Source organism: Helianthus annuus, chromosome 10, assembly GCF_002127325.2.
Source record: "Helianthus annuus cultivar XRQ/B chromosome 10, HanXRQr2.0-SUNRISE, whole genome shotgun sequence".
Lineage (NCBI taxonomy): Eukaryota > Viridiplantae > Streptophyta > Magnoliopsida > Asterales > Asteraceae > Helianthus > Helianthus annuus.
This window is the reverse complement of record NC_035442.2, coordinates 152,034,891-152,059,808: the sequence shown is the minus strand read 5'-3', so window position 1 is coordinate 152,059,808 and position 24,918 is coordinate 152,034,891. Positions and strand designations below refer to the sequence as shown.

The 24,918-nt window shown below is 35.1% G+C and overlaps 2 protein-coding genes across 2 annotated transcripts; one reads left to right on the top strand and one right to left on the bottom strand.

Moving 5' to 3' along the window:
* The first annotated feature begins 1,850 nt into the window (after positions 1–1,850).
* On the top strand, positions 1,851–4,302 carry LOC110886047 (chromatin remodeling protein EBS). The gene is made up of 5 exons (XM_022133805.2): positions 1,851–2,022; positions 2,115–2,460; positions 3,206–3,274; positions 3,373–3,508; positions 4,009–4,302. Exons 1-5 carry the CDS (start codon positions 1,950–1,952, stop codon positions 4,042–4,044), a joined length of 660 nt encoding a protein of 219 aa, XP_021989497.1. The 5' UTR covers positions 1,851–1,949; the 3' UTR covers positions 4,045–4,302.
* Positions 4,303–11,601: 7,299 nt separating this feature from the next.
* LOC110886045 (purple acid phosphatase 2) lies at positions 11,602–15,034 on the bottom strand. The gene is made up of 7 exons (XM_022133804.2): positions 14,758–15,034; positions 14,417–14,617; positions 14,082–14,193; positions 13,672–13,901; positions 12,487–12,625; positions 12,074–12,416; positions 11,602–11,938 (listed from the first exon to the last, which is right to left on the bottom strand). Exons 1-7 carry the CDS (start codon positions 14,926–14,928, stop codon positions 11,743–11,745), a joined length of 1,392 nt encoding a protein of 463 aa, XP_021989496.1. The 5' UTR covers positions 14,929–15,034; the 3' UTR covers positions 11,602–11,742.
* Positions 15,035–24,918: the final 9,884 nt, after the last annotated feature.

The following is a 24,918-nucleotide window of genomic DNA, read 5'->3' as shown; positions in this document are numbered from 1 at the left end:
TCAATAACTATCAAAGTTACTCTACAAATATACCTAAAAAAACCTAACCACTCCCCCCACCCCCAAAAAAAACCTAAACCCCCCACCCCCCACCCCCAAAAAGCTAAAAAAAACCTACCCCCCACCCCCCAAAAACCTAAAAAAAAACCTAACCCCCCCCCCCCCCCCCAACCCAACCCAAGCTAAAATGCTAAAAACTAAACCCCCCAAAAAACCTAAAAAATCTAAAAAAATAAAAAAAAAACACACAAATTATTTTATTTTATTTTTTTTAACATTTTTTATTAAAAAATCGCTACTTTTAGTAGCAGCCAATTTTTTTTTTTTTTTTTTTTTTTTTGCTAACGAAATGTAGCGATTTTTTAACAAAAATGTTAAAAAAAAATTTGTGTTTTTTTAGGTATTTTTGGTTGTAACTTTGATAGTTGGTGGTAATTACAAAAATGTCACCTTGTCTTTTTGGGTTTTCCTTCAATTTGTATGTTTAATATGTTAAGATTATTTGTATTTGATCTTTTGCCAATATCTCTATGACTTTACCTTTCTGCTAATCACAAGTTTAGTGATGTTGGCTACCCTGTGTTGGTTAGAAAGCATACACAAAGTGTTGACCTGACAAATGTTAATGAACCAAAGCCTTCCTTAATAAATTTGCCAAGTTGCGTGACATCAATCAACTTTTACATAATAAAATGGTTTTTTTTTTTTTTTTTTTTGAACGGCAAATTTGGATCACTGACGAACCACTGAGTATCATCGATGGTTTATTAAAGGGGTTGTTTGTTTACCTCTTAATGAGGCTCTTAATAGTTCAGACTTCTTACTGGTTCAGCACTTAATGGTTCAGACTGTGTTGTTTCACGAGCAGATGTCTGAATGGTTCAGACAATTTGCCTCTGAATGGTTAAGATTTATACAGAGTCTGAATGGTTAAGACCTCTAATCTGAATTGGTCAGACATTTGTCTCTGAACGATTAAGCATTATACAGGCTCTTGATGGTTCAGACCCCTTACTGGTTCAACACTTAATAATTCAGACCTCTTACTGGTTCATCATTTAACCATTCAGATGTTGCCAAACAGCCCCTAAGTTTATATGATGTCCAATACATGACCATAATATAGAAGTTAGTTTCTGGCAGTTTATACAATTTTCATTTACAAATCTATACACAATGATCAATGATGAACTCATATATCACTAAATCTATACACATCCTACTTGCTAAACAGATCTAAGGTTAAGTCCATTACTTGAACTAAATGGTGTAAATTTGATATAGTGTTTTTCTGTTGTTGGTGCTGGCTCTTCTATTTGGCAGAGGTGGTGGTGGTGGTGGTGGTGGTGGGTTGTTAGATTATATGTTGTGGGAGGGCATGAATCGTCATGTGGCAACCAAATCAGCATGAAGCGTGTTAAAAAAAGCATAGAGTGTGAAAGACGTGATAATGACGTTTAAAAAAATAAACAACAAACAATCAAAACAAACCCAAATTATACCCACAAATTAAAAGCCTTAAAGCCTCCATATCATCACACCAAAATGCCCCATGCCAGTGAAGAATCACTCGCCCTCACCACTACGCCACCTCCGCTTCTACATCATCACCACGCCAACAACTCCGTGTGGTATTAATGAAGTTCTCCATTCGAAAAAATAAATGTAATTTTCCTTGCAAATAAAGCGCTTCTTGCCTCCTAACCCCTTTTTTATGCTTACCTTATTTGTGCACGTGTCCATAACTCATTATCAAACAAAAATATCCAATTAAATCAACTTTACCAATTTTAAGTGTCCATAACTCATTAAATGACCTTTACCAATTTTTCAAAACATTTTTAACCCCCAAAATAACAAAACCGTCTACACACTTTGACACCACCAACCTAATTTTTTATTTAATTTTACATACCAATTCCCCCTTTCACGTTCATCTAAACTCACCAATGGCAAAAACCCGCACAACCAGAAAAACCCTAGATTCATACACCATCAAATCCACCAACAAAATCATCAAACGTATCTCCAATTCCACTTCTCCTCTTTCCAATTTCATTTCAATTTCAATTTCATTTTCTAACGATCAATTTTTCTGTTTTTGTTCAAATCAGCCGGTGATTGCGTGTTGATGCGACCTGCACACTCCTCTAAACCCTCGTACGTAGCCAAAGTTGAGAAGATCGAATCGGACGCTAGAGGCGGCAACGTTAAGGTGCTCGCGCGGTGGTACTACCGGCCGGAGGAATCCATCGGTGGCCGGAGACAGTTTCACGGTAGCAAAGAGGTCTTTCTTTCCGATCATCGTGATTTGCAGAGTGCTGATACGATTGAAGGAAAGTGTACGGTTCATAGTTTTAAAAGCTATACGAAGCTTGATGCTGTTGGAAACGACGATTATTTCTGTCGTTTTGAGTATAATTCGGTTACTGGTGCCTTTGTTCCTGATAGAGTTGCCGTGTATGTGTTACGTTTCTGTTGATTATTAAGTGTTTATAGTAATTTAGATTAGGTGTTTAGAATTATAGCTGTAACTCTACTAGGATGAGATTGGTACTGGTACAACCGGTAGCTACATAATATCGATACCAGAATTTAGCTAAATTTAAACCGAATACCTTACCGTATATGTTTGGTTGGTAATGGTATGGTACGGTACGGTACTGTTAAAAGTTACGAACCGGTACTGTACTGAATAGTACAGACACCGAAACTGAGCTAAATTCAAATCTGAATACTCTACCGAATATGTTCAGTCAGTACCGGTACGGTATCGGTATAGTGCCGGCATTCGGTCTGAAATTTCTCATCGGAGTTGCTCTATAAATGTTGGAAAATGATGAGTATAAATGAGGCAAATGAAACATATATGCATCTTGGTTAGTACTTGATGATTATTTTCCTTTTCCAATTTGAATTAATTTTAACAGTTATGAAACTTTTTTATTGTTTAATGAATTATTTATTCGCTGTTACCTTCTACGTTCAAGATTCTTATATGTTTCATTTGACTCAGTTTTAGAAAATTTGAACATTTATAAAAAAAAGTTAACGCCTAATGAAAGTTGAGTGACTTTAGAGGAACGGAAACCTTAGAAGAACACTTGGGAAACTTGCTTACTAGAGGATAAAGTTTTTTCATAATCAAACTACGAACTAATTTGAAACTGTGGTTTAAATAGACTAGTTTTATGTTATATTGCAGGTACTGTAAGTGCGAGATGCCTTACAATCCTGATGACCTAATGGTTCAATGCGATGGCTGCGCAGATTGGTAGGTTGTTATTTATAGAAGATCAAATAAGACAGCTGGCGTTTGAATGCTTGATGTGCTCTCGATCGTTGAATCCTTATTCACTGTTTATGGTTTAGGTTTCATCCTGCTTGTATAGAGATGACACCAGAGGAGGCTAAACAGATGGAGCATTTCTACTGTGGAAACTGTTCGACTGAAGAACAAAAGCTGCTCCAAAATGCTCATGCTACTTCCAGACATACAGATACCAAGGTAATTTTGTGTCTTTTAACAATATATGAAAATAAAGATCCTCATGTTCCAGTTTGCAACTTTGCATCACTGAAAGCTTCAGTCTTTAAGTTTTTTCTTATTAGGAGTTTTGAAAGTTACAATGGGCGTATTTACTTAACGTTTGAATTGTCTTGTATGTTTTCTTTCTCGATCTTTCTTTATTGGTGTATCATGTATGATAATTATGAGAATGTTAACATGGTCTCGTGATTTTGACGTTGGAGCATCCCATACGAGGTAAAATGTTTCAGTTTTGTGGTAGTTTCGTAAAACTCAAGGACATATGGAAGCTGTTTGCGTATTGGCTTTGTTTTTATATATTTGCGTACCGATATATGAACAATCGTTTATATATACAACCATTTCTTGAACTTTTTAATCTTGTATTGTTGTCATCCATATGTATGTCTATGGAAAATTTTGCGGGTACTGTCCATCTGAATCCGAGTTTAAGCTGGTGAATGTTTATAATATTTCAGGTGGGGACAAAGCGCCGTCGGAGGAATCAAACTTAGAACTGCTGTTACAACATATAAAGTAATGAGATGACAGAAAGTAACACTACAAATCAACATCATGAGATGGTAAATCTTAATGTATGTATGTTTCTGAAAAATCGTTTGGCTGTAGAGTTTAAATTATTGAGGGTTTCCCACGTAGTTCCTATGGTTGCTAGTGTATGTGTGTATCCATGGTTGTGTTTATGATGTATACCTCATATATATGTATAAATTTGTACCTTTATTAGGTTATTTATTTGCATGTTTTGAGTAGCTGAATGTGTCTGTAAGGCTTTTCTTGTACCCTTCATTGCTTGTTGTTTTTGTTTCATTAACATTTGTGGTATAACCTTAAAAATTTTGATTTAATTCTTAAAACATCAGATTTTCCAACATAACCTCTTTATACAACCCATGATAATTGAGATTGTCCATATCTTAGATGCGGGTGGTTTGTTGGAACTTTTATTTATTTGGTTTAAAGAATTCATTAGATTTAGAATAAGAATTAAATGGAGAGCATGTTAGGTTACTGAAAAGAGTGAACTGTAATGAGTTTAACTTTTAAGTGGTAACTTTTTTTGAGTAAAGAGATTATATATAGAATGAAGAGTGCTATGTGGCACTATTTGGTTGGTTATTTTTAGTCGTTTTATATACACATATTAAGATAAGTTAAATAAATTAGGGTGTAGTCTGGTGGTTCGCGCTTCACACTTTCGCCCCTCCCCTTGGTTTCTTTGGGTTTTCTTTTAATTTAACCAAAATCACCGCCTCTCAGGTTCCTCGAGAATTCTAACTAAGGATTCTTGTGGTTCCGGAGGATCAAGCTACAGGAGAACCAGCTGTGGTCATTTGGCCGGCTATTGAAAGTAAAAGCTTGCATCTCCCCTATCATATACCTGGTCCTATCTCTCTTCAAACCCAACATGGTAGTTTCTCATCATAGGAGTTTCTATATATATACTAAGCCATTATCAAATCAAGGAGCAAATTTTTTCACAAGTCAATTGAATGCTTCTATAAATAAGGCGGACCATCCTTGGCTCAGCATTATAGCACTTCTTAGTAAGGCTTCGACCCTACTGCAGCGCTTCGCTAACTCTAAACGCCCCACTATGAGAATCTAGGTCGCTGATGTTCGGCTAAGTCTTGAACCTTCATACTGACGATCACTTTCTTGGTAGCAAAAGCTCCCTCCCCCTGGTTTCTTTAGGTTTTCTTTTAATTTAACTAAAACCGTCGTCTCTCAGGTTCCACGACTGATTCCAACTAAGGATATTTGTGTTTCTGGAGGATCAAGCTACAGGAGAATCATATGTAGTCATTTGGCCGGCTATAAAATTCCATGGAACTTCTATGTGTTTGGTTTAAAGAATTCGTTAGATTTAGAATAAGAATTAAATGGCGAGCATGTTTGGTTACAAAATAGAGTGAACCGAAGTTAAAATGAGTTTAACTCGTATCTTTTAAGTAAAGAGATTATATATAGTATGAAGAGTGCTATGTGGCATTATTTGGTTGGTTATTTTAGTCATTTTGTATATACATGTTGAGATAGATTAAACAATTTAGGGTGTAGTCTGGTGGTACGCGCTCCATACTTTCACTCCCTCCCATTGGTTTCTTTTAATTTAACTAAAACCACCGCCTCTCAGGCCCCTCGACTCCTCGACTGATTCTAACTAAGGAGTCTTGTGGTTCTAGAGGATCAAGCTGCAGGAGAACCACCTGCGGTCATTTGGTCGGCCATTGAAAGAAAAAGCTTACATCTGCCCCCTATTATATACTCGATCCTATCTCTCTCCAAACCCAATGTGGTAGTTTCCCATCATATGAGTTTCTTTTTATATATTAAGCCATTACCAAATCAAAGAGCGAATTTGTTCAGAAGTCAGTTGATTGCTTATATAGATAAGGCAGAGTGTCTTTGGCTCAGCATTATTGCCCTTTTTATTAAGGCTTTAGCCCCACTACTCGAATCTAGGTTCGCTGATGTTCGGCTAAGTCTTGAACTTCCGTGCTGCCTATTCGCTTTCTCAGTAGCAAAATCCCCCTCCCCTTAGTTTCTTTGGGTTTTCTTTTCATTTAAATAATACCACCGTCTCTCAAGTCTCCCGACTGATTCCAACAAAGGATTTTTGTGGTTCTAGAGGATCAAGCTACTGGAGAACCAACTGTAATCATTTGGTCGGCTATAGAATTCCATGGAACTTCTATTTGTTTGGTTTAAAGAATTTGTTAAATTTAGAATAAGAATTAAATGGCGAGCATGTTTGGTTACAAAATAGAGTGAGAGTGAATTGAAATTGAAATGAGTTTAATTGGTAGCTTTTGAGTAAAGAGATTATATATAGTATGAAAAGTGTTATGCGACACTATTTGGTTGTCTATTTTTAGTCGCTTTATATATACATTGAGACGGATTAAACAAATTAGGGTGTAGCCTGGTGGTCCATGCTCCATACTTTCACCCCTTCCCCTTGATTTCTTTGGGGTTTCTTTTAATTCAACCAAAACCACCTCCTTTTAGGTCCCTCGACTGATAATAACTAAGGATTCTTGTAGTTCTGGAGGATTAAGCTGTAGGATAACCGGTTGTAGTCATTTGGTCGGCTATTGAATGAAAAAACTTGCATATGCTCCCCCTACTATATACCCGGTCCTATCTCTCTCCAAACCCGACGTGGTAGTTTTTCATCATAGGGGTTTCTATTTACATATTAAGCCATTACCAAATCAAGAAACAAATTTGTTCAAAACTCAGTTGACTACTTCTATTGTTGCGTCATACTTTTGTTTACTTGCGTTTCGAAATAACTTTTATTCATACTTGAGCCGTTGGAACACACGGTCCACTAGTTCAACATTATATAAAGAAATGGAATATCTCCCCTACCTTCGTTGCCTCTATAGTTTTTATGCCACCACTCTTATCACCATTTTCAACTTTTTCAAAAATAAACAAACTAAACTCACTATTTTGTCAAATAAATAAATGCAAATTTTTCTACAAATTTCAGTTTCTCTAGTATAATTTCAATTTTGAATTCATTTCATTCAAATTTGAGTTTTTTTTATTTTTTTTATTTTAGCTCTTTTAAAAGTAAATATCTTTCAAACAAATCTTTGAAGCAATATTTAATTATTATATTTGAAAAAGTGGGAAACGCACTTGAGGCTAAAACGAGAATATAACACTATGGGATACGATGGGGTTTGGGTTGGGGGTATTGCTTGACACGTGGCGATGGTGAGACCCACAAGTTAATATTCAAAAATTAGGGGTGTGGTGGGGCGTGGCCAGCCATGTGGATTTTTTTTTTGTTTAAACTATTTAAAATTTCATTTAATAAAAATAACACTAATTAAAATAAAATTAGTGTTCGGGTTTTCGTTGATGGTGCGATGGACGGTTTGGTGGCGGGCTAGGGTTCGGGTTTTCTTGGTATCCAAAGGGGTTGTTTGGGTCGTAGCCGCGGTTATAAGGATACATTATAGGATATTGTGGGTTGATTTTATAAAAAATAAAGAGATATGGTAGAAGAAGTAGAGAAGTGGTAAAGTTGTAAAAAAATGGTGGGTATTTATATATTTGTATAATATGTAAATAATTTTTTTAAACTAGCGTTTAGCAACGGCTACCCCCAACGGCTACTTTGAACCAACCAACCACAGCCCGCCATGTCACCCCCCAAGGCAGGCAGAATCTTCACGCCAAGCGGACAACGCCAAACCTAACACTGAGCCAGCCAGGGTGGTGTAACCGGCGTTAAACCCCCTTCACCGCCCTAACCCACGCCCCACACCCCCATAGTGTGAACTCAAATTCAGGCAATGGCTCCTCAACAAGAGATGGGGACAATGTTGAATAGGAGAATGACATTTTTGACCCTACATGTGAAGCCATGCACTTACAAAGGTTGTCTGAACTCAAATTCAGGTAATGGCAATGGCTCCTCAACAAGAGATGGGGACAATGTTGAATTGGAGAATGACATTTTTGACCCTACATGTGAAGCCATGCACTTACAAAGGTTGAATTGAAGTATTTGCTAATAAAATTGTTTTTCAGAAAAAAGATTTATAAACTCTTGTTTCATGAGCTAAAAGTGATCCAATAATCATTGACAATTCAAAAGTTAGGCGTCATGATGAATAAAGGAAAAAGGGTTGTCATCAAATCTACAAAGGATATCACCACGTTTCAAAAAAACATTTATTAAGTGATTACTGGTTAGTTATAATCAATATGATAATGATTTTTTTTATATGTTGAATGGTCAAAGATGTGTAATGTGATATTCATAAGATTCACAACCCTCCTCCTCTCTATCGAGATAGAGTGAAAAAGAATGTAAAAATAAGATTTAGGGGTGTGAGAATAGTAAAAACCATTCATAAAATCACTGGTATTTACGTCTTGTATGGTTACCTGATCAGTTCTCTGGTATCATATAAGCGTTTGGTGTCGTGTTGCCAACTTCTTTGTATTCTTGTTCAAGGGACCTTATGGAGTTGCATAACCATGTCGCCGACTTAACTGAACCGTAACTGAATTACCCGAAAAACCGAATCATAACCGAACAGAAATAACCGAAAACCGAAATAACCAAAGGGTCGGTTATTTATATTTTTAATAACTGATTGTTGAAGTTAGGTTATGGTTATTTTCTTTTTCGTAACCGAAAATAACCGAACCGAGTGTTTTAAATATAAGAAATAATATGGTTGATCAATTTCCAGAAGTAACCATGTCTAATGGTGATATAGGTAGAAGGTTTTATTTTTTATTTTTTTTAGGAGAAGATGGATGGAAAATGGATTGTAGGTAACAGAGAGTGGTGGAGTTTGAGGAGAGAATGATAAAGATATACCTTGGTTATATTTCATCTCTTCAACAAGTTTAGTAATGAGCATAACGGCCCTATTGTTCCGATGGAGAGAGGAACCTATGATTAGCTTTTCGGGAAATTTCCAAACGAACAATTTCAACGAAATCTTTCAATTTCTTATTTTACTATGTTCAACTCTATGTATTCCTCTATCCGTAGAGTACCTTGAATGTACAGAAATGGCTATAACAGAGTTTCTCTTATTCATATTAACATCTACTATAGGACCGAATGATTCTATGAAATTACGTTGATACTTCCACATATTTTTTTTGCTATCTTTTTTAGAGAACTGCCGACAATTTCAACTAAAAAATAAAAAAAATGAAATGATTTTTCATTATCGCAATTGAAGTATGGGAGGCTCATTACTTCAATTAGTCCCCGTGTTCCTCGAATGGATCTCTTAGTTGTTGAGAAGGTTGATACAGATGGAGAAGTTGTGTTTGAAGAAGTAACCATGTCTAATGGTGATGTAGGTCGAAGGTTTTACTTTTTATTTTTTTTAGGAGAAGATGGATGGAAAATGGATTGTAGGTAACAGAGAGTCGTGGAGTTTGAGGAGAGAATGATAGTTGTGGTAGTGATAGGATTATAGGTTTTGCAAAACCTATAATCCTATCATTGTCGTCTCCTACCAAAGAAGTTTCAAATTCAAATTAATTCTATTGTTGTAACTTACCAATTAATTGGTCAAAATCCTAGCTTGTTTAGTTTCCTAATTTTAGCTCATTAGTTCCTAGTCTATAACTACAATTTGTATATATGTAATCCTTTGTCATTGAGATATAACATGGTTGATCAATTTCTTATATGGTATCAGAGCACTTATCTCCACCGAGAAGCTCTTGATCCTGCAACCATCATTTCTTTGGCCAACACTCCTAAACAATTCTACTATTAGCAAAGACTTCTCCTCCATTCCCACTTCAACATCCCGACCCTTCTCTTCTTCCGTAAATTTCAAAATCCCCTTTCTTCTTTCTATATTCAAGTAATATCTCTTACAATCAAAATATTACTCATCTCCACCACCCGCTGTCACCTACAATCCATTTTCCATCCATCTTCTCCTAAAATAAAAAATAAAACCTTCGACCTACATCACCATTAGACATGGTTATTTCTTCAAACACAACTTCTCTGTCAATATCAGTTAGGTTTTGCAAAACCTATAATCCTGTCACTACCGCAACCATCATTCTATCTTCTATCTTTTATTGCATTCACCCTACAAAAAAAACCACAAAATATATCTTCTTTTGCTTCATCTACTTCATCTCCGTTTACATCTTCAACTTCTTCTCTTTCTTAAATACTACGACAACGGTTTCAACTTCTCACCTTCAAGATTGGTCTCCTCTCACGATTGTCCATCTTGCGGGGGCATATTAGAACACATTCGGTCAAAACCGAATCTCCTACCAAAGAAGTTTCAAATTCAAATTAATTCTATTGTTGTAACTTACCAATTAATTGGTCAAGATCCTAGCTTGTTTAGTTCCCTAATTTTAGCTCATTAGTTCCTAGTCTATAGCTACAATTTGTATATATGTAATCCTTTGTCATTGAGAAATAACATGGTTGATCAATTTCTTATATTAAACATGACCAAATCCATAAGACCATAGATTTTTAAGTCACCGTTTTAAATGTTTAACCACGTGGTAGTGAAATATAAATGATAATCCTACAAGTTTTAACTGTGTATATTTATTGTTTGCGTATCAATTTTGCATGACCCACACATTTAAAGCCGAACTTTAAAAAAATTGAAAAAACCAACCAATAACTGAATCGAAGCCGCATTAACCGCCAATAATTGATTAATCGAAACCACATTAACCGAAACTGTTATGAGTTTTTGATAAGCGAAGTGTGCGGTTATGGTTTCAATTTAGGCAATAACCGAACCGAACCGAACCGCACCATGCTCACCCCTACATGTCGGGTTGAACGAACCAGCCAAAAGTGTGTTTCGAGGGATTATTTTGATCGATTATTGGAGCATTTGGATAGCTAGGAACGAGTTGAAGTTTTCATGTAAGGTGGTGCGAATAGAAGACATTATCTCAGAAGTCAAGTCGATTAGGTTCCTTTGGGTTAGAAGTAGATCTAAGTTAATGTCCCTTTCTTAGGCAAATTGGTGTAAATTTGTAGTTATGTAAAGTTGTTGTGGTTTGGCCTCCCCGTTTTGTGGGTTTGGTTGCTGTTTTAATAAAGTTTACATTAAAATCACATTTATCCTTATTTTATAAAAAAAAAACTTAGTTACATTATTAATACTCCTTTTCTTTTCAAATAAACAACCCACAAGTTGACCCTTTAATAAAAAAGTGCAATCAGAATAAAAGAATCGGATGATATAAATAGCATAGAATCAAAGTTTTAGATGCTTATAACATATGGTGTAGTGGACAAAAGGTGCTCCTATTGGGAAAGAAGGGAAAAGGGTGCACCCTCCGGTGGTCCAGAATCGTGTGCGGCCTGGGCCACAAACCCGAACCTATCTCAGCCGTTTGTGGTGTGCCTTTAATCACATCATTTTCAACATCTCTCTCTCTCTCTCTTTTTTTTATAAAATCATTCATGGTCAAACTTATTTTTCTTTCGATTTTTTAGTTAACGGCGACACACTCTCTAATTCTACACCACCTAAATAACGATAACGATACAATTGAGGCGAATGCATCTTGATAACAAGAGATACAACAACACAAACATGCAATTTATGTGAAATTTTATAGCAAAGATACATAAAAATTGACTCATAATCTATGTTGCTATTGATCCCGTTTGTTTTTGTTGTCTAGTGTGATTAGGTTTTGGAAGTCGAATCGTCTTTGGGATGCCAATATCGGTTGAAGAACATCACCGAGTCGGCTCGAACTGCGTATCCGTCTGAGTTTCGGTGCCAATTATAATACGCGTGTGTCCGGTTCTTTATCTCTAACGTTGCATGCCCGAAGCTCGCTTCTCGATATGCCGAATACTTCGGTTGTGGCTCGGTCATGCTACAAATAGTTAAAATGTTAAATAAACGACCGTATAAAATTTTAAAAAATGTTTTTAAACTTTCTAGTATATACTTCGTAGGAAAATGGTCTTCGTAGGAAAATGGTCTGTTTTCTAGTAGTGTATGTTCTTACTTGTTTGCTAAGCCTTCAATGTTACCGCCATCGCCGATGGTTATATACACAGGGGCAGATTGGTCAACTACCGGTGTGCATTCCCCGTTCACAATGTTGTAAGCGATATTCGATATACGTTCTGAGCGTTCGTAAGCATGAACATGACCGGCAAACACAAGATCGACTTTGTACTGCACAAACCATGGCTCGAACATGACTCGCATGGTCTCACCCTCCATGAAGTGGTAACTATTACTATTGTACCATGGTGAATGCATAAGAACAATCAACCATGGTGTTTCACTTCTATTCACCTTTGGGAACTCCTCAAGTAGCCATTGGTATTGTGGGGTGTACATACCTACACAACCCATGTTATGTCTTTCTCATAAGTCATGTTATATTTGGAGAAGAGAGAGCCGAGTTCGTACCGTAAGCTGAGTAGGAAGACAATACGATGACGTAAGCCGAAGCTCGCTTGATTGAATACCAAAGCGGTTCGGTGCTTCCGGACGATCGGAAGGGAGTTCGGTATCGATGAAGAAACGGCTTAAACGGCTTGGTTTCACCCTAAAAAGTACAAATATACTTGTTACCAATAGATGTATTCTGAACCATGATTCTTACATTTTCTAGGATAAATACACTACACATGTTGCAGAATTTAAATTTTAAACCTTTTGATTGTAGAGCACCGTCAAGACATCTTCTTAAGGACACTTGTTACTAATAGATACATCATACATGGGTAGTAAAATACGGGTATGGCTAAATGCACCCTCCTATTTTTATTTTTCATACCCCCTTTTCAATAAAAGAACATTTAGGTAGCGTTCGTTTCATGGAATGGAATGGAATGAAATGGAATTAGGAAGTTTTTCTTTGTAAAATTGATCTTGGTTGGGGGAGGGAGGAATTTGAAATCCCATGAATTTCTTTAATCAATGAAATTTGTGACTATTTCAACATTCCTTAGAAATCCTTCACTCTAATGAAGGAATGGAATGGAATGTTGAAATAGTCACAAATTTCATTGAATAAAGAAATTCATGGGATTTCAAATTCCTCCCTCCCCCAACCAAGATCAATTTTACAAAGAAAAACTTCCTAATTCCATTCTATTCCATTCCATGAAACGAACGCTACCTTAAAACTTTTCAACTTCCACCTTTTAAAAATTCATTCCTCACACTTTTTGCACTAAATATTCACAACCAATATTCTCTTTTCTACTAAATTTATACACCAAAATTTGTACGTGATTAATACTGATACTAATTTCTGTTTGAACTTTTTAAACTTTTACATAAAATACACAAAATACACAGTCAATTAAGTGACAAAAAGCATATATATTTTTTAAATAGACATGTTGAATAAGTTAACACACAACTAGGCTAGGTTGACCTGACCCATTTAACTAAATTTATTTGACTAGCACCCATTATTTCAGTCTTACATTTCTATCAGTTTTTTCTTATTAAATGTGCCCCACCCACCCTTAAATATCTATGCATATTATTTATCTCAACCTTAAAGTTTCCAACAAAAGAACAAAACCCTTCATCATGTATTTTCAATAATTGATCACTTATTTTACTGCTAGTGGCACTTACTATACTGGGCTCATAATCGAGCTCGTGATTGCCAGCAGTCCAAATCCACGGTTGATAAGCCGTACTCCGTTCGGCAAACCTCCCCCAACTGTCCCACCTCGAATTGTCATGGAACGTATAGTGATCGGCGTAAGACAGGTCCCCAACGAACAACACTGCTTGCCCTTTCACCGGGTTCATTTCATAATGTGTGAGTGTAAGATTCGAGTCGTAAGTTTGTCCAAGATCCCCTGCATAATCATTATCATCATCATACTCAGTAAATCCCAGCAATAGCAAAACTAAGGTAGGGTCTGAGGACTGTAAGATGTAGACAACCTTACCTCTACTCGTAGGAATAGAGAGGTTGCATAAAATTTGGTCAATCTAAATGAAGGGTTATCATGAGTTTGAATTTAAAGCTTAATTACCCATGAGCCCAAAAGTGTAGGGGACGTCCGGTCCGACTGCTGGGGGAGTCATGAACCAGAACCGCCTTGTCGTGTGACCGGTTCCAACCTCGTAATGGTACTTGGTGTCAAACTGCATAAGTTTGTATCAAATTAAACCAATGAATTTGCAATGAGTGATGTTAATGTACACCAGCCCACCTGTCACATCATAAAACCGGTGAAAAATGCCATAGGGGTTGTATGTGTTTGTCAGTCAATATATCATACGGGTTGTATGATTTGGCTATCATGCGACGTATATGACTATTTTACCCTTACATACGGCCCGTGTAACATTGGATATGAAATGGTACCTCTAAATTCTTGATTATGCTATGATGAATGAATCCAGAAGTGTAATTATAGTATTTGTAGGTGGTGATTCTGCCTGTGGCATTTTGTTTTTGGTGGCTCTTGTCGGCCCAATAGACCACAGTGGATGAACCCGGTTCATCTTGAGTCACCCAAGACACGATCACTGCTCTACCCACGTGATCTCCCTGCGTTATATGCACCTACCACCAAAGCAAACAAATCTACAACAATCAATACACAAGGTACAAGTTATAAATAATTATTATTTACTGGGTTCGTGTTCTGCTATGTAAGAGTTTTACAACGAACTAAACCGTGTCTAAAACAGAGTTAAGAGTACCTGTTGAGGGGCATTGTAACCGGGAGGATGAATAAATACGTCGCTAGTGAAAGGCATGTCGACGGATTTAGCTTCTTGTCTAACGAAAGAGCTCGTAATTCCGCTATTGACAACTACTCCATGGTACAAGGTTAACACGATGACGGAGAAACAGATGTATAATAATCCCATTTGTGGGAGTGAAACACACAGTGGATGGTATTTGGTGTTTTTGTTGGTTTTGAGACAAAGGTTTAGATGCAAGAAGTGGGCATTTTATAACTAGATGAGAAGTTGAGTCAACACTTTTGGTATTATATTCAAGAGGTTGATAATTTATCTAATAATTTAAGAATATATGTTTGGTTGGACAATCACAAAAGAGTTTTGTCTTTCCATGTGATCCATCCATTCAATAATAATGATTTATTATTTTGCCTAATTTTGTTTATTTTTTTTATTTATGTTACAAATCACACATTTGGATTTTTTAGCTTTAATTTTTAAGGGATCTGATATTCACATCTTTTTTTTCTAAAAAAACTAAGCTTGCCATATCTAAGAGTAAAATGATATAATCAATGTTTTAAAAACCGGATTGTTAGTTATTGTCATCAATGTAACTAGTCAGTCTGGTCTTATAAATAGATTATCTAGTAAACATCGTAGATAAACTTAAATATTTTTGCTTGTTTTGTTAAATGCTTTCAAAACTAATTGGTATGTTTTTGTATGGTCATCCGAACCCCTAGCCCAGTTGGTCCCATGTGGTGGGGTTGGCCCGGTTCCTCCTTGGAGGTCACCGGTTCGATCCACGGCTGCGGCGTTATGGGGGAGGACGTCTCAATGATGGATCGTTCCTACCGAGGTATGGTGCGGTCCTGAGGGCAACCCGGTTTTCATCCAGCTGTTACCCCAACGAGTCTCTCGTGTGGGGGCGGTATGGTTTCCGGGCGAAGGTCAGTCAGAGCGGCAGCCGGGGCCCTATCGAACATCGCGTCTGCGAATGCTGGGCTGACAGGTAACCGTCCTTGACGGGGACCCAGTGACCAATGGTCCATGTACATATTGAAAGTCACCCTTAAAAAAATGTTTTTGTATGGTCGGTTAGCACATAATCAAACCAACGATTCTCGGATTTGCCATCTTTTAAATTCGTCGACTTTCTTATAAAAGATCCGATGGACCAACCTTCCTGTTTGGTTTTCAAAACGCTATACTTTTGTCTAACTGATTTGTTAGCTTTATAAATTTTAATCTGGTTTTACATATTGTTTTGGAATATTTAAAAAAAATTAATTTCATTTTGAGCATTGTAGTGATTTTATATATGTGATGTGTGTAAAATGCAACATATAAAACACATCAATTAAGGCATAAAACCAACCCTTTTTTAGTACTAATGTTGGAAAAAAGAGTGTTTTTGTCTTCCTTTTGTATTTTCAGGATGAAATGAGCTCAAAATCACAAAAGAAGCAAAAAGACCACTAATTCTACCATAAATACAAGAAAAGGAACAAAAGTAGACTGCCCGGACCCTCATCGACACCTCCCAAAGCAAAAAGAAAGAAACAGAGTCTGAACACGCCCCGTGTCCAGCGAACACGGGGGCGTGCCCAGGAAGCAGCAGAAAAGACAAACCAGTAGAAGCTTCCATCGCCCACCACGGGGCCGTGTCCAGCGGGCACGGGGGCGTGGTGAAAGTACAGCAGGCGCATTAATTGTAATTCGCAATTACAATTAATGAGGAGAGAGAGTGTCAGGCGGGCACGGGGCCGTGTCCAGCGGACACGGGGCCGTGTCCAGCCTTCTGTTCAGCCTATAAATAGAGGAGCTTGGCTTCATTCTCTCTCATCCCTTGGCACACCACCTCTCTCACACCTCATCCACCACCCACCACCACCATAACACCATCATCCACCACCATCATCCATTGTCCATCGTAGAGTGTGTGAGTCGTCTCGGGATCCAAGATTGATCGTAAGAGTTCTTGACAATCAAGGCCATGTTTGCCTAAGTCTCTTACATCACTTGGTGAAGACAAGTGTTTAGTATAATACTTTTTATTTTTAATCTTTTGCACTTTTTATTTGGTTTTGTATTAATGACTTTAATAACTAGTTACTTATGTTGAAGGTGATCTTTTCTTATCGTTTGTCCGTGGTGTCTTGGCATTATTTTACTGTCTATATAAAATAAAAGATTTTCACCATTCATATCTCCACGGTCTATATGGAGGTATGTTGGCTACCTGGTCGGGGGTTAAGGGAACGGTTTGGTAAGGGTCTTGCCCTTGTTCAGCGTTTAGAGGTCCTGCTTGGGACCTGGGTCAAATTTAGTAGGATCTCCTTCAATGCCCATAGGTATTGGATGGCGGGGATCCAAACTCTTTGACCCCCTCATAAGTTAACTACTATTAATACTATAACCCGGTTATTTAGGACTGTATCCCTGCTGACTCAGACTACTTAGCCGAGGGTAACGTCACCGCCAAAAGCGGGGCCTACCATAATTTGCATTAATAACTTAATTCATTATCTTTCAATAATCCGACCCTTTAGGATTGTATCCTTGCTGACTCAAACTACTGGGTTGAGGGTAACGTCGCCTTCAAAAGAGGGGCCTACTACAATAACTAAGATAATCTCTTAAACAAGTGCAAAAGTGCAAAAATAATCAAAGGTTATACTAATACACGTGTCGGATCCAAGTGATTCATCTTGTCTATCTGTTTTTTATTTTATTTTTATTTTCAGCATTTAGTTAGTTTTTATTTTTCTTAGTTTAAAACATTTTTCTAACTTTTTGATTTGGTTAGACGTTGAGGATAAACCGGTATTAAAAGCTCTTGTGTCCTTGGACGACCTCGGTATCTTACCAACACTATACTACGTCCACGATGGGTGCACTTGCCCATATGTGTGTTTAGTGTTAGTGAGTATCGTGTTTTATAAATTAAAAACTTGGCTAAAAGTGTAAAAAGGGCTTAAATATACATTAAAAATAATATTACACCTAACGCACATCAATATGTAGTTCACGGGATTATTTGGCTGTATTTAAATATAGAGAATATTAATATTGGGGATGGTTCAAATAAAAACCACTTTTAATACGAAAACTAACTAAAAAAAGGCTAAAAAAACACCATTTTTTTATTAAAAATTGCTAGTTTTTGTATATATAAAAAACCTTTTTTTCAAAAAAAAAAAAAAAATTTGTAGTGCACATGTGTACAATTACACATATGCACAACAAAAAAATTTTTTAAAGTATTTTTTTTTGTATACCTAAAATAGCGAAAATTATTATGAAAAAAAAATTTTAGTATGTTTTTTAGGCTTTTTTAGTTAGTTTTTGAGTTTTAACGTTAACTATTGGTTTTCATTTAAACCTTCCCCTATTAATATTAATTTTAATGGTTGTTATGAACTTGAATATAGTCATTTAACAACTTAGCATGCGCATTTAAAAAAAAATAAACTATATTTTACAATTAACCGATTCACTTGTTTTGCGGATGTGGCTAGAAAATGAGATACTAACAAAAAAAAAAAAAAATCATATGTGCTTTTACAAAATGATTTTGAAATCATAGACATATATAAAGATGAGAATGTATGGCTTTTTTCTTAATAACAATACATGCCAGATATCAATTTTGTTTTTATTTAATTGATAATTCATTCATATATGATAATAGACAAACAGAATGAACAGTTGTATATATTATTATTATTATTATACTATTAATAAAAAACTAAATGAATTATTATCCTATTAATAAAGAAACTAAACAAACATAATTATTTGTTTTAAAGGCTTTTTTTATATGTTTTGTTTAGTGGTTTTTTATATGTATTACTAGGTTAGTTCCCCGTGTGTTACACGGGTTAAACAATTTAAACTTTATAATAAATATTTCTTGTAAATGCAAATCAAAGACGAAGACATTTATATACTAAATTGACATAAATGATTTAATATAAAGATGATGTATGTTAGTATTATAAAATTCATCAAAAAACATGTAATCAAACTGTCATTGAAAATAATACAAAAATAAATATATTATATAATACTTATTATTGTATTTACGTATTACATTACATTTATGTAATGAGAAATAAAATGTTACAATTATAACTCGCATACAACTTTTCTCTCTTTACTCTCTCTCTCTCTTCTCTCATTGGCTTTTTGGTTTGTCTCTTTTTTAAATTTGTAACACTCCGATTTTTTTTTCAAGCATTAATATTAAAATAATAGTTTTCTTTTTGTATTATATCATGATAGTTTACTAACCAGTTAACATGGAATTTAGTTAAATAAAAGTGCTTATTAAAATGTTAATTAAATAGTAAATTAATTGTTTCAAAAGCAATTTGAATGTATCCGTTATTGTTTTTTTATGTTTGATTAATATTAATATTTGTTTATATAAAAATATGTAACACTTAAAATGGATTTTTTATGTATTGATTAATATTTGTTTATATGTAATACTTAAAACAGATTATTGGATTCTGTATTTCAGAAAATTTAGATTGATTTTTAAATAATAGTTATAAGTTAATAAAGTAAATAAATAATCTACTTTTGTAAATATTAAAACGTAAGTTAATATGATTCCGTTTAAATGTTTACGGATGATGATTTGTTTATATAAAAATAATGAGAATTGATGATAATCAATAATTTTAGTATTATATAATAATGATTAGATTTGATTTAATATTATCTTTTAATTGAGAATTGATGATCAACATTTATCCTCAAAATTGTAAATTATTTAATTTAATAAAAAAAAATAGATAGTCTCAATGAATGACAAGTGTCCCATAATTGGTTTCTTTTATTATATAGTATAGATTTGGTTTTTTATATATCTTATATAACTTGCGCTTTTTTTATCCATGTAAATCACGTGTCGGTATTCTTTGGTCATATCAAGATTTTTTTCTTTATGGGTTGTTGTAACGAGTGTAGGTGGCGTAAAAAAACAAACCAATACCGATCAAATTCCAGCTGTGTTGGTATATTTTTGGTCATATCATGATTTTTTTTTAGTTTTTTCTCTATTGGTTGCTATAACAAGTGTCAGTACCGAAGTTAAACGAACTAATACCCACCCACGACGCAACGCGAGGATTTCCGGCGCAACGCGCGGATTTAATAGCACTAGTTTATTTGAAAACTAAACTTATTTGAAAAGACATTGTTAAGAATTTCTGTCAAAAATTGAAATGGTGTAATTCATTTCAAAGACTAATGCTCAATTACAAGAGAAAAATGATAAATATAGAATACAGAGACTTGATTGCAAGACTAGGTTGAGACCACCGATTTTGTATTAATCGGACCATAGAGACGACCATCTATAAATACACGAACATAAGGGACGGAGCACTCTTTCTTGCGAGAAATTAGGAACTGAACCTACAACGGGCGGCCATAATTTTAAGGACCATCATAGAAATCAGCAGCTGGAAAGAGGAGAAGAGGAAGGAAAGATCCAAAAAGATCGAGGCGTCTTCTGCAAGGATGGGAACAAATGGAATTGTCATGGAGCCCAAAATAAAGCCCACATACTTGGAATTAGAGAGCCCAAACATTAGAAGCCCACCTCCATAAAACAAAATAATCAAATAACTAGAGGATAATATGAATATGGATTATAAATTGACAGTATATTTTAACACCCCCCTCCCTCAATTTGATAATCCAAATAATCCAAACATGTCATGCATTCTAAGTTTCTTGGTTAAAAAATCATGTCACAAGAAGACCTTTTGTAAGTATATCAGCTAGTTGGTTGTCTGAATGAATTGGTATGGTTTTAATTACCCCAGCTGAGATTTTGTCCCGAAGGAAGAAGAGATCTATTTTAAAGTGTTTGGTTCGGTCATGAAAAACGGGATTTCCTGCTATAGATATAGCGGCATCATTATCACAGAAAAGTTCTACTAGCAATGTTACACTCACATGTAGCTCTTTTAAAACATTGATTAACCATGATAATTCACATGTGGCAGCACACATAGCTCTGTACTCAGCTTCAGCTAAGGACCTTGACACAGTCCCTTGCTTCTTACTTTTCCCAGAGACCAAAGAGTTACCCCAAAAAAAAAAAAAAATACACAATCCAGTAACAGATCTTCTAGAATCTAAACACTTTCCCCAATCAGAGTCAGCAAATGCAGTTAGGTGAAAAGACGTACCTTTGCTCAATAGAATGCCCTTACCTGGAGATTTTTTAAGATACCGAAGCACTCGTAGAGCTAATTGCATGTGAGAATTAGTAGGTTTATGCATAAATTGACTTAAGAACTGAACAGAATATGATATGTCAGGACGAGTGTGAGACAGGTATATAAGTTTTTCGATTAACTTTTGAAAGCCAGTTATATTTTCTAAAACAGTTTCATCCTTTTTGCAAAAAGAGGAAATAAGATGACTTTGTTCTATAGGTGTATTAACTGGTTTACACCTAGTTAATCCAAATTCAGCAAGAAGATCAACACAATGTTTTCTTTGTGAAAGACACACACCATGTTCAGACCGCACAACCTCTATTCCAAGAAAATATTTCAACAAGCCCAAATCCTTAATAAGAAATTTAGATTGCAAATTTTTTTTGACATTTTCTAATTCCAAAGGATTGTTACCGGTAATGACAATATCATCCACATAAACAAGTAAAACAATTAAGTCAGATTTAGTGGACTTAACAAACAAGGAGTAATCACTTTTGCTTTGCTTAAAGCCTAATTCTAACAAGACACCAACTAATTTTTCATTCCACATTCTAGGAGCTTGTTTCAAACCATATAAGGACTTTGACAACTTACATACTTTTGACTCATTTTGTGAAAAGTATCCTTCTGGCAAACTCATGTAAACATCTTCATGCAAATCACCATATAAGAATGCATTGTTTATGTCAAGTTGATATAAGGGCCAATCTTTTTCAACGGCTAGACTAATAACACATCTTACAGTCACCATTTTTACAACCGGAGAAAATGTTTCATCAAAATCGATTCCATCTCTTTGATTATAACCTTTCGCAACTAGCCTAGCCTTATATCTTTCTATTTCACCTGTTGACCTATACTTGATCTTATAAACCCATTTGCAACCAATAGTCTTCCGACCTATTGGAAGATCAACAAGTTCCCAAGTTTTATTTCGACTAAGAGCTTCCATTTCTTCGTTCATAGCATTAACCCAATTAACATCAGAAATAGCGTCTTTAAAACTTTTTGGTTCAATACTTTTATTTAAAACAGTGGCAAAACAGAGGTTTTCTGAAGATAATTTAGAGTAGTTAATAACCTTTTCTAAGCCATATTTTACTTTCCCTTCAATAACATAATCTTTCAAGTTTTTTTGGAACAAAAATATTTCTAGTAGATCTCCTAGCTTGGGTTGGTTTAGCAACACCTTCAGAAGGGCTAGCATTAGAGCTATCCGTGTTACTTTCCTCACTAGGACTTTCACTTAAGTTGGGTGGATGATCACAATTGATAGTATCGTTTAGAACCCTTTCCTCATTGCTTGAGTTATTTTCATTACGACCTTCACCTAAGTTAGGTTGAGGATCACAACTGATAGAGTCATTTAGAACCATCTCCTCAATAGGGCCTTGACCTAAGCTTTCACCACTTGAGACAATTTGGGGTTCAAAGATATCAAAAAAATTCAAATTGTTAATAGAATTATCCATATTTGAATCAAACTGATTTAACAAATTGTTGTTTTTTAATGGAAAAACATTTTCATAGAATTTAACATATCTATAGAAAATAACATGTTTTTTTTATCCAAACTCCATAGCTTATATCCTTTTTTACTATTTGAATATCCAAGAAGAATACATTTTTCAGCACGATAAGCAAATTTATCAGGTTCGTTTAGAATAGTGCTAAAGCATAAACACCCAAAATTTCTCAAGTGGTAAAGATAGGGTTCAAAACCAAACAACAATTCATATGGAGACTTCCCTTTTAAAACAGAAGATGGTGTCCTATTGATAAGATAGGATGCAGTTAAGACACATTCGGACCAGAAACTAAGAGGTACCCCCTTGAAATAGTAACGTCCTAGCGACATTAAGAAGATGCCTATGTTTCCTTTCTACGATACCATTTTGTTGAGGGGTGTATGAACATGAAGTTTGATGAATTATTCCATTTGTTCTTAGAAACTCGTGCATTTGATTATTCACAAATTCAGTACCATTATCGCTTCTGAAAGTTTTTATGGTCTTGTTAAACTGAGTTTTAATCAAATTATAAAAACTTTCTAAATTATAAAAAACTTCGTTTTTAGACTTCATTAAATACACCCATACAACCCTAGAACAGTCATCTACAATGGTCAAGAAATATTTAAAACCTTCTTTGCTTTGAACTCGATATGGACCCCATACATCTAAGTGGACGAGTTCTCCTAAACAAGATGACTTGTGATCACTTAAAGGGAATGGTTCACGATGTTGCTTGGCTCTATGGCAAATATCACAAGGCTGGGAATCATTGAAAGGTTTTAGATTTAAATTTTCCTTTAAAACTTGATCCGAAGGATGTCCTAATCTAGAGTGCCACAAGTTTAATTGATCATAGCTATTAAAACACACCTTTACAGGTCTAGATGCATCACCACAAAAATATAAGCCATCAAATTGGTTTCCCGTTAACAAAGTTTTCTTTGTATGTGAATCTTGAAGATAACATTTACGTTCATCAAATAATACTCTTAAATGATTATCCCTAGCCAACTTGTAAACAGAGAGAAGATTTACACAGTATTCTGGAACAAAGAAAACATCTTTCAAAATAATGTCACTACTTAACCTGATTGAGCCAATTTTAGCTACTTTGGCATTGGTGCCATTCGGATGACCAACTCTTATATTAAATTCCGAAACATTAATGTCATCAAACATGTTCTTATCTGACATAACCATATGTTGATTAGCACCAGAGTCAACAACCCAACCATTTCTGCCAATGGTACATGATCCACTTGAAAAACTAAAGACTTTGTATCTATAATCGTTAAAGACACATATAGAGTTATTCTCAATATTATAGCTTTTTTCTTTAGTTTTTTTCATTTATAAGTTTTAATAGTTTAGAGATTTGTTCAGCACTAAATGGTAGTCCAGAGTTGGTAGAAAACACATTAGGTTTACTTGAGCTACCCGTTTTTATATTTTGTGACCGATTTTGTCTTGATATGCTCTTGGAACCATGTGGAAAACCAATTAATTCAAAACAATGATCTATGGTATGTCCAAATCTATCACAATGTGTGCATTTCAGATTCAGGTTTGGACCAGTTTTAAAAAAGTTTTTATTTTCAAGTTTTTGACTAAACTTCGAAGAGAAGCCTATATTAGACATAATGGATAATACGAAAAACCAAAAAACTTATATAATCAGAACCGACTCACACAAGTAACAAGCTCTGATACCATGTCAAAAATTGAAATGGTATAATTTATTTCAAAGACTAATGCTCAATTACAAGAGAAAAATAAGAAATATAGAATAGAGAGACTTGATTGCAAGACTAGGTTGAGACCACCGATTTTGTATTAATCGGACCATAGAGACGACCATCTATAAATACACGAACATAAGGGGCGGAGCACTCTTTCTTGCGAGAAATTAGGAACTGAACCTACAACGGGCGGCCATAATTTTAGGAAAGATCCAAAAAGATTGAGGCGTCTTCTGCAAGGATGGGAACAAATGGAATTGTCATGGAGCCCAAAATAAAGCCCACATACTTGGGATTAGAGAGCCCAAACATTAGAAGCCCACCTGCATAAAACAAAATAATCAAATAACTAGAGGATAATATGAATATGGATTATAAATTGACAGTATATTTTAACAAATTCACTAAAAATATCCAAGTCTGAGAACGTAAGTATATAAATATATTTTTGCTGGTTTATAATTAACTTAAAATTCTTTATAAAAACCTTAAGACAATCTATTTCTTTATAAAAACCTTAAAACAATCTATCTCATCGTGCTTCGAGCGGTGTGTGTAATAGGTGGGTCGTGGGTGGGGCATGTATGTTTCAATATGGGTTCTCATAATTCCATTTAAAATCATCATTTTCACTATTAAACCTTGGATAATCTTCCAAACCCATTACGATGG